The following is an 11,352-nucleotide window of genomic DNA, read 5'->3' as shown; positions in this document are numbered from 1 at the left end:
CTCACATTTCTTCCACCTACTATGTCTTCTCACATCATGTTGCACTTTTACATAAAGTCAAAAACCAGGTCCATTTTTGTTCATCATAATACAATGACTAGCGTAGAGCTGGCATAAATAAAAATAAGTTTCTGTATGTTTTTAAGTTGAAGAAGGCTTTTCAGATAAACAGATGGTCAAAGAAAAAAGTTAAAGAAACAAAAAAGGTGAGATTATGGAAAATCTGAGTAATTTAAGTAGCATGGCAACTATTTGAGTTTAAAGTAATCGGGTGGTAAATTCTAGTGCCCAGTCTGGAAAACATCAACTAACTGAAGGGTAAGAGTTAACCCATAGTGTATTTTGCTTGAACCAATTACTTCAAATGCAGGCCGTAAGTCTCTAAATCTTGTTTACTTACTTGCTTCCTGGCTGCTTGTTTATCTGCATGCTTTCTAGGCTGCTTTCTGAGCAGAAGAAAGCTGATAGCTCTTCCTGGTTCCAACTTCTTTAGATATAAAACTTCCTAGTTCTTTTCCCTACTTCCCTTATTTCCTAAATATGCCTCATATTTATCCTCAACCTCTATAATGCTGTCATCTTTTTAAGAGCTATGCTTCTGGGGGTTTGTGGTTTGTTTGGTTTTATTTTGTTTAGTCATTTCACACAGTTCTATATTATGTACTAGTAAAACTTATACTTTAATACATGAAAAAAAAAGAAAAAGCATAATAACTCCTTCAGGAAAGTTTACGTATCTACACAGCATCCAAATGATTTACTTTCCTCTTTGGTGGTTAAGAACTAGGATTCACTATGCATCAGTAATAATAATGATGATAACGATAGTTAACATTTATTGAGGACTTGGTATGTCTCAGGCACTTTCCTGAGCCCTGTGTGTGAATAAATTTAACTCTCATAACAACACTATTAAGTACATACTATTATTACCTCCATCTTGTAAGAAAATTGAGGCACAGAGAGATTAAGTAAATTGCCATGAACACAGCTACAAATTGACAGGGCTATTTCTGGATACATTTATATATATTTTTTTTAAAATATATATTTATATACCATATAAAGTATATGAAGATTAGTAAGAATTGTTCCCTACCCTCAAGTTGCTTATAGTCTAAAAAGAGGTACAGGAACATGAATAAGAATAATACAAAGCAGAATTTAAGTGACTTAGGAAAGAAAAATTCCATATGGAGTTTAAAGGAGGGAGATGATATCTATAGGGGGTGAAAAATTATGCATTTAAAAATTATTTACTGAGAACCTATTGAGCCTGGAGATAATGATATAACATGAATATGTTGTAGACCCCATTTCTCTGGGGTAAAGGAAGTACTGGATTTGAGGTAGGCCTTGAATGATAAGATTTTAAAATGTAGAGATGGGGAGAGTAAGAAANGAGCCATATGCGGCTCTTTGGGTACGTTCCATCTCAAAAGTTTGCCAACCCCCGGAAGAGCCAATCTTGTCCCTCACAATTTAAAAATTCGAGAGCCATAAATATATTTTTACATCATCATCATTATGTGAATAATATCCCTTAAAAATTTTATAAATGAAGCCATGATAGTTTTATTTTCATTTTCAATTTTACTGGAGAGCCTGCGGCTCACAAGCCGCAGTTTGCTGACCCCTGGCGGCTCTTCTGTCTCAAATTTTGCCGACCCCTGTACTAGAATGAATCCAAATTCCTCTCCCTCATCTACAAAGCCCTATCCATCGGGACTCCCCACCCTCATCTGCACCAGCCACTTAGGCCTTTCCCATCTTCTAAGATGCCAAACGGCGCCCAAAGCTTGTTCCCGAGGGCCTAGCATTCTCCAGAATACTCTACCAAAGAATCCTTTTTGCTGCCTTTTTTTCCCCATTTAGTTCTCAGCTCACTGTCACCTCCCAGCTTTTCAGAGGCCTTTCCAGATCACTGTAGCTAAAGAAGCACCCCTTCCCATGAAATGTTTACCATATCACTCTTGTTCCGTTCTAAATAGCACTCATATACTGAAATCATCTTGCTTATTTGTGTACTTGTTCTATGAGAGCAGGACCTGGTTTATCTTGTTCATCACTGTATCCTCTATGCTTAGAAAAGTGAGAACAGTGTCTGACTCACAGCAGACATTTACTAAATATTAAATAGTGAGTGAATTATATATTGCTGTTACATTCAAAAGTCCTTCCCCTCTCCCCGGCAGCTGATCTCAAATGAAAAGTTGTTTACCATACATATATAAATGTTACAGAATATTAGAGTTGACCTCCTCCTAAACTTCCCAAAGCAAATTAACAGGCAAGCCAACATACAGAGCTATTATTCTCTGTATCAGATTTTATAACTGATCTTGATTTTTGCACTCGAAAGGGACTCCATTTCAATTCTGGATTTCTTAAAATGACTAATATAAATTAACAATGGTTTTATGAAGTACATATTCTTTTTCAACAGTGCTTACAGGTTTACAAATAAACCATAATCCTCTGATGAGAAAATGTAGCCAGTAAGATTTTAATGTTTTCTATCTGTGCAATGTTATCAAAGATTCTTCTCTGGCTTCAAATAAGGCAATACCTTTGAAGTATCAACAATCAATTCTTACAAGAAAACAAAACAGTAACTGGAAGCTTTTATTACTGAAACAAGTTAATTTATTATATTTCCAACAAGGCCTTTTTCCCCTATAAATGAGACAAACTACTTTACAATATTTTACAACAATATAACTTAGTTTTTTAATATTTTCAAAAAGGAAAGATTTCTTTGGGAATTTAGGAAAGTATGTATTTGGCAAAGAATAACTATAGCAAATTACTTTTTCATTTTTAATATAACAAGCTTGTCTACCAGGTATACTACCCAGCATTTTTCCTTAAAATGGAAAGAATCCATTAAGTAAGAGGAACAAAAAACCTACCTTTAGAAACTGAGGCGGGAAAGGTTTATATTTAAATAGGAAACAAGCAATCTAAAATACCAATCACATGTCACTTGAACAAGGCAATTTACATAATTAGGTGTAAATTATTAATTATCTTTATGTTGATTAAGGTCCTAGTAAAGGCTTAATTGATCTTTAATTGATCTGACTGTAGCTTAAGTTCAAACTGCACTCATCTGGTTATAAAAGTAAATATTACGATGGAATTGGGCCTGTTTGAGTAAGGGAAACAAATCTTCAATATTGCACCTTTTCTTTCATTAAAAACAGTGATTATTAAGCCATGGCCATCTTGGTTCTGAATCTCTCCATTTTTGATGGAAGAAGACTCACCATCTCTTTACTAAGTTCTAGCTCAACTTCTATTTCCTGCGCAGCCTCAGGGTGCTTGTCACAGTAATCAACGATAAATTTGTAATGTTCCAATGATGTTGCCAAATTTTCTAGCTCTTTCTTGGGATCTGAAGTGATGATTTTGCCATAGAGACGGGCAACTCGAAACTTAGCTAACATGGCAGGACGCAGGACATCTTCCCCTATTACCTCAGGAAATACCTTATTGGGGTCTCTTAGGGAGTCTAGGAAGAGCTGATAGTACTTCAGTGCTGATTTATTAAGATTATTTATTTTTTTTACGATGTGTGAATCAGGATCCCTCAACTTGTCAGCAATGGCAACCTTCAAATCCATCATGTCATAGTACGCATGTGCAATTTCAAACTGAATCTGTCTGTTGACCAACAGATAATACTGTGGATTCAGGTCCACAATGAGGGGCTCTAGCATGGCTATTCTACGTTTATGCATCTTGCACCGTCTCTCCATGTCAGTCTCAAAGAATGCAAGCACCTTGAACAGAGCACTGTGGTCCTGGACAACTTCAATATGGTCAGTGACATAACCATCAATCTGAAAGAATTCTTTTGCCTCAAAGACATAGTGCTGACCCAACAAGAAAAGTTCTCTGGCTTCTTCAAAATCTAAAGGTCTCAAATAGCTCACTTTCTCTTCTACTGCAGAGATGGCATCACAGAGTTCACCGGTTCCAAACTGCACAGCTTTTTTCCTAACGCTTTCTTCCTCATCTAGTTCTTTTTTCCTTAAAGCTCTAAGTTCAGATTGTTTATCAAGATCAAGTTCCCCTATGTTGTCCTGAAAAAAAAAAAAAGAAATTATGGTTAAGTTGGTCACTATCGCCTGATGTCAAATAATATTAAAACAAACTGAAGAGTAAACAAAAACAAACACAAAAACACTGTTACTTCCCAGCCTGGTTTAGGGTGGTATTATAATCTTCAACATCTTCTAAAACGTCATTCTTCTAATTATATTCCAATTATATTAAAAATATAAAAAATTAGGAAGTATTTAAATAGATAAATCACTTACATATTTTACTCCTCTTTGGGGAACTAAAACACATTTATTATTTATAAAACACATATCTTATCTTTCAGATAAGATAAATACATATGAAAGAACCTTAAGAACTGTGAAACATTATATACACGTAATACATTATTAGTATTTTAACATTAGAGTAAAACTATAATGTAAATCCTAAAACTGTTTCACAGACACACCATTAAGATTAACGATATGATATTTATGCTGTAATTTATGTAGTGAAACGTATTACAGAGAAATGCTCTAGGTCTTTTAAAGACACTAAAGTGAAGTAAAAGTTAAATCTACCTTCCTAATTAAAGTTATTTCCCCTCCCTCCTGGGGAAAAAAACAAAACAAAGGGGGTGGGGGCTAAAATGATTAAAAGAGAGTAAGATCATTCTCCTCTTCTGGGCTAACAAAATGAATCATCAGATTCCTCGATACTTAGCCCCAAGGCCTTTTCTTTTTTTTTCTCTTGATGTCGTCTCTCTAGACCTACACTGTTCCAAACAGGAGCCATGTGAGGATGGTGACTGAGCACTTGAAATGTGGTGAGTCCAAACCGAGATGTGAACTGTGTGAAATACCACACATACAACTTCCAAGAAATTTTTGTACGAATAAATTTCCAACTGGAAGTTTTAAAATATCTCTTAATTTTTTAATGTTGATGACATATAGAAATGACAGGTTTTTTTAATGTTCTGGGTTAAAATATATAATTAAAATTAATTTCACCTGCTTTTTTTCCGTTTCTAATGTGGCCATTAGAAAATTTACAATTAGGGCTGGCTGAGCGGCGCGATGGCTAGGAGCTGGCTTGGGATGCCAGAGGACCCCGGTTCGGATCCCACATATGACGGCCAGTGACACTGCCTTCTACAGCTAAGCTGCTGAACAACAGCTCAACCTGGAGCTGGGCTGCTGTGAGTCACTGGTGACAGCGTAGGCTACAGCCCCTGCTGCAGTGGGTTGCCATGGGCTACCNGTGAGTCGCCAGCAATGATGTGGGCTGGCCGGCAGCTGGTGTGCGCTTCCGCGAGCTGCTATGAGCCACCGTGAGCAGCCATCCAATGGCCACTGAGCAACTGCCTCACCTGGGAAGAGCGCAATGATAATACCAACATGGGCCTGTGAAGCGACGTCCTCCACAACTAGACTGAAGAATAAAAGGACAGCAACTTGTCTGCCCCCCTTCCCCAATTCTTCAACGCTGTCCCCCTCCAATTCCCCAATAAAATTAAAAAAAGAAAAAAAGACATTTGTACAAACATAAAACATGCTGCCTTTTTGAGAAAATAATTCTTTTTCATGAAAGATTGTTTAAATCCAATGGGTTTATTATTGTCATTTTAACATAAATTGTTAAAATTTTCTTAATTTAAATTTCAAATAGGGTAAATAGATATAACCCATATGAACAAAAGCGCTTTGGCATCCTCAGTTTTAAGTGCAAAGGGGCTTAGAGACCAAAAAGTTCGAGAACTACTAAAATACCCAGAGAAGCAATGAAGTCTCAGTGGGCAGCTGTCTTTGGGAAGCCGTGCTCAGGGAAAGCAGTTTGTGCAACAGGTTATGTGAATAGAATATAGGATTGCAAAGCAGCCGCCAGTGAGATTTTCTGCTGATAACTAAAGACAAAGTCTTGAAACAAAAAGTCACTGCAGACGGCAAATGACAAATTAGCAGAGTATGTTGATGGCTATCAGGATAAAAACCAGCTTTAAGAGCAGTGCCTGTGATACTTGAATTTTATCTTTTGAATCAAGTTGAATACAGTTGGAAAGAAGAAAAACTCTCAAGATTTTAGAGGCTGTGACCCATAGATAATATTCTCAAAGCTTAGCACAGTTAAAATACACAGAAAAGAGCCCAGTATTTGTTAAACAAATGAGTAAATCACTATAAATGAAGTCATGAAGTTAATTAGGTTGGTAGCAAAATGGCTATATCAGGAAAGGCTTATAATGGGGATTTATTCTAGAATCAGTTCTCCAGAGTTGAAGAAATGAGGGTAGCTGAGATGCAGAGTTGTACCACTATCCCCAAGAAACCACCTTATCTTTGCCTCCTCTTGATCTTTTCAGTCTTTAGTTTCTTAGAATTAGTTTAGACTACTCCACCATCTTGACCGGGAACTCCTCTTCACTTTCCTTTTAAAGCCTGATTAAGGGATGTTATTACCAATCATTTCATCTCAAGCATCTCAACTCAATATGATCTAAATAGAACTCTTAATTTTTAACCCCATAAAAACATGCTTCTTCTGCGTGTTTCAACTTAATATGGCCCTTGATTCTTTTCCTCATGCTTTACATTTAATCCTTTGGCATGTCCTGTGATTCTACTTCCAAAGCACTAACTGAATCCACCTCTCTCCATCCCTTTTCTATCACCCTAGTCCAAACCACTTGGATTAATCATAATAGAACCTAGCTTGTCTCCTTGCTTCCCCTCTGGTGCCTCCTTCTTCCCCTACAATCTATTCTTCCCCTAGGAGCCAGAGTGGTTTCCTAAAATTGCCNTTCAATTTCTTCTCTTTCAGACCACAAGATACCCAGGTTATTCTGGAAAATAAAGAGAAATAAATAATGACAATATAAATCTTCCAAGTAAAGTAACTCATAGTTTCAAAGCCAATGTTTACCTGTCAAATAATACTAGAGTCTCATGAACAATGAATTAATTATTCATAATATTGTCCTTATGTCGTGGTAGATAGCTGCTAAAATGGATCCCTAATGATCCCTGCCTCCTGGCATTCATGCCCTTGTACAATCTCTTCCCCTTACATGAGCTGAATTTAGTGACTTGCTTCTAACAAAAAGATGACAAAAGTGACAAAAGGTCTTTTCCAAGGTTAGGTTACAGAACACGGTGGGGTTCCATTTTGGGTGCTCCCTCTTGCTTGTTTTCTCTGAGGGAAGCCAAATGCCACGATGCAACGCACCTAAGGCATAGACTCATATGGCAAGAAACTGAGGGAGGTCGGCAGCCAGCAAAGAACTGAGGCCCTCAGATCAAACAGCCTGTGAGGAACTGAATCCTGCAGACAACCACATGAGTGGGCTTGGAAGTGGATCCTCCCCAAGCTGAGCCTTCAAGTGCAGCCCCCACAGGCCAGACAATCTGATGAGAGACCTTGAGCCAGAGGCAACCAGCTAAGCTTTGCCTACATTCCTGATATGATAAACGTTTTTTTTGTCCAAGATACTAAATTTAGAGGTAAAATTTTACATAGCAATAGATAACTAATATAGAGAGAGACAAAGATAAGCCAGAAACATATAATGCTTTCAAAATATCTACAATCTCCTCCAGAGATCTCTTAAAAAAGAAAACATTCTCAGCAGTTCTGGTTCAAGCCTGAATACAGGGAGATGAGCTCTCAAATTCAAACTATATGACATGAAAATTCTGAAGATGTTATATNGTTTTTAAACAGCTAATATATAATAAAACATGCACACATAAACTTACTGTCATCTGTGGTTGGGATCTTTCCAGTTTGACCAAAAATGACATTAGCAGCTGATAAACAGTGCCTGGCCTCCATAAAGCATAGCTGTTAAGGAAATAACATGACTAAATGCAATTATTCTACAGCCTTATTTGCAACTGATACACGCATAAAGTCTTTAAATGTGGGAAAAGCTATAAAATCAGGTAAAAACCACCAAGGAGACCCTGTATAGTTGTTGAACATTAAGAAGGTATATAAGACATAATATAGTATTATCTAGTTAAAAATCTACCTCAAAGAAGTATAATGCCCCAAACTCTTAATAATTCAAACTGGCTGAATGAGAGCTGCTGACTAAAAGTTAACTCTGCTCAGGTCATCAGTAAGTATACAACAGTAACTATCATCATAGACTCAAAGTGCCTCAGACAGTTTTTAGGTTCAGTCCAAACAGGCAAAGTTCTACGCATGATAAATTCTTAGACCATTTACATTCATTTACATTCTATCGGAGGACTGAAAGGTTTAATTATTTTTAGGTTTAGAGATCCCTTTTATATCCTAGCATTCAAAGGCAAAAAGAGTAAATTTTGATAAGAAGAGATTCCTGTCTTCTAAAATCTTTGGAATTCATAATAAAGCTTCCCACCAAGTTTTGAAGGCAACAGATTTCCCCAGATAAATTTCATGGGATTGCTTTACCAACACACTCAAAAACTTCATAATTCAAATCTGGGCATGGTGAACTTCGCAAACACTTGAAGAAGATCTCTTTGTTAATATAAACATTTTGCATATGTCATGTAAGTCACAGGACCACCCAGCAGTACAAAGTTCAAGTCCAGCTTTCAGTTGGACGCCACCCTCATTAAACATAATGTCTATTTTTTATTAGTAATACCTGATTTTGCTAAGATTTTTAATGGTTGATTATGACTTCAAAATCTCAGCATTAAATGTAGCTCTCCATTATGGCAAATTCAGAAGCCATTGAGAATAGCTATTAGCCCAGCAATATCTATAGATCATGTGTAGTATTAGCCCAGCAGTATCTATAGATCAAAATGTTAGTGTTAAATCTCAAAAACTAGAAGTTACAGTTTATATAAAGCATCTTTGTCCCTCTACAATCCCTTACCCATCATTATCACTTCAGCTTTTTTTAGATTGGCTCCGTGTAAGCAGCCACTACTAGAACAGTGAGTGCCTTGTGCCCTCTAGGTGGCTGGTAAATGTGGGACTTCAGCACCTGCCAGGTGGGAACTCTCCAAGTAACAAAACCTCATCAGTGGAATCACATGAAGATGAGGGTGATGTAAATGACAATTACTTTTTAAAAAACATGGTTCAAATTTCTCTTTTTACAATACAACTTAGTTGTAACAAAAACATAAAAAACATCTTGGTAAAAAAAATAAAAGGATAGGGAAGGGGAGGTACTCATGAAAATTACTGCATGCTCCACATAGGCAATACTTAACAACTTTAAACTTTTAATTACACTTTAAATAAATGTCTAGATATCTTAGTATTATTAATATCCATGTTGTTTTAAGTGTTAATTCAAATCACAGTGAATATGTAATTGTATAGCTGCTAAACAAAGTAAGGGGCCTCCAGATGCTATTAAAAAGGTGCCACAAACAGAGGCACCAAGTAACACTTTTTCATGATGACCACAATGAAATGGATTCATGAAAGTCAGATTTAGCTGAATGCTGATATATGCAGCAGCATTACTTACACGCTTGATCTTAGACCAAAGTCCTAGAAGCGATACTGCAGTCACTACAGCCTTTTCTCTCCTGCTAATAGCTTTTCTGAATGAAACTCTGTGGGATAATACTTTAAACATAGGGTGCATTTATAGAACCAGCACTAACAAAAATCTTAGCTAGGATAAAGGCCTAGTAAGGATACAGCAGCAGTTAACCAGAGAGATCTAAGAAGGAACTCTGATAAGCAAAGAATTACCAAAGTTTTAGAGAGGCTTGTGAATCAAATACAAATAAAAGTAATTTCTACTGCTGAGATATCTTATTGAGGATTAACAGAAAATCTAGCTGGGAAAAGTGGCTTAAAAGTGTTTTAGCATTAAAAACGCTTAAGGACTAAAGTATTAAATAAATCGATTAAGAATACATCAGCATGATTCTGAATAATTCTGATAAACAACTGAAAAGCTCAAATTTGTCCCTGTATAATACTCCAGAAGAAGTATTATCATAAAGACCTGGAACTCTGGAACTGAGCAGAGATACTTCCAACATAGGAAAATTATTATAGAGGAGTTAATTCTAAAGAATAACTGAAATGCATCACATGATTTTATCAAAGCCCACATTTAACAGTCAACTTCCTCAGACAAATTCTCATAGTTACCAGATTACCACTGCCTAAAGATAAAGTTTTATCTACAAAATAAAATCTGCAATTTAAGGTATATGTCACTAAAATGAATTGAGGGAGCGTGCTTCTATCAAAAAAGAATTGGTCTTAGGTAACACGTAATTTTAGGGGCTACCAACATGTAAGGCAATGATAAAACTCAGTATTTTAAGATTCAAAGGATTAATGGAAGAAAAGCTACAAAATTTTAGTGCACTGGTAAACTGCTTTGCATTTTTCTGTCTAGTTTACATCATACAACGCAAGCTGCCTATTTTTAAAAGATAACATTTTCAAGGTACTCTTGGTTTTGCTTTTAGACACATTTATTAGAAAATTTGTTCGCTAAACTACTTTGAAAAGCTTACCTTATTGATGTAAAATTGTGACAAAGTAGCAGCATTAATAGCCCACTCTATAGGATGGTAGGCATTGTGCTCAAGCTGGCGTTTTAGGGTACTGTGGCAGTAATGAGCGGCCTTCTCAAACATTTCCAAATGCTGGTAGACTTGAGCCAGGTAATACAGATTATGAGTATAAACCTTCTCAAATCTATGAAGAAAAACAACAGTATTTGCATAATGGTTTACAATTTATAAGGAACTTTCATATATATTTATCTTGATCCTCCCACCAACCCTTTGAATTAGGTATGGCTAATATATCTATTTGACAGATATGGAAACTGAGCCTCAGATTTGAACAGGGTCAAATGAAAGTTTGAATCCACATCAGAATCCATAGTCTATAACCTTTATGAATACCTTGTACAATCATCTACACTATGTGGAACTACCTGTGAGGGCTCATTTCTATACCTACTCACCTTTTGGATCTCTCTTGTTCAGTAAGTTTCTCTTCTTCAGGAAGAAAATGCTCGGTAGGATCAAGAGGAGGACTCCCAATCTACAATTTAAGAAAAACAAAACTAAAATTTTACTGTAAACACCAAGCGCCCTCTTCTGGAAGAACTGGGGAAATGAAATTTTAAAAGCCCAATACACTTCGTATTTTACTAGTTCACTTTCATGTTACCCACGAAGTTATTTTCTTAACCATAAAATCTGAGAATTAAACAAATAAAAGAAGAATGCCTACAAACTCACACTGGACAAAATTTTTACTGCTCTTGCAGGTGAACTTCAAATACACTTAAAAAAAACAAACAAACACAAA

General features: G+C 36.2%; 1 protein-coding gene across 1 annotated transcript in view; it reads right to left on the bottom strand.

Moving 5' to 3' along the window:
* Window positions 1-2,609: 2,609 nt before the first annotated feature.
* The window catches only part of KIFBP (kinesin family binding protein), a 24,109-nt gene continuing 15,366 nt past the window's right edge, over window positions 2,610-11,352 (bottom strand). Inside the window, exons 2-5 of the mRNA XM_019624519.1 lie at window positions 11,003-11,082; window positions 10,545-10,728; window positions 7,806-7,890; window positions 2,610-4,141 (exon numbers count right to left, since the gene is read on the bottom strand). Of these exons, the coding sequence (XP_019480064.1) occupies window positions 3,213-4,141; window positions 7,806-7,890; window positions 10,545-10,728; window positions 11,003-11,082 (1,278 nt within the window). The 3' untranslated portion in view covers window positions 2,610-3,212. The remainder of the gene's footprint in view (window positions 4,142-7,805; window positions 7,891-10,544; window positions 10,729-11,002; window positions 11,083-11,352) is intronic.

This window comes from Hipposideros armiger, unplaced genomic scaffold (assembly GCF_001890085.2).
Source record: "Hipposideros armiger isolate ML-2016 unplaced genomic scaffold, ASM189008v1 scaffold_15, whole genome shotgun sequence".
Lineage (NCBI taxonomy): Eukaryota > Metazoa > Chordata > Mammalia > Chiroptera > Hipposideridae > Hipposideros > Hipposideros armiger.
This window is presented reverse-complemented; position numbering and strand designations above follow the sequence as displayed.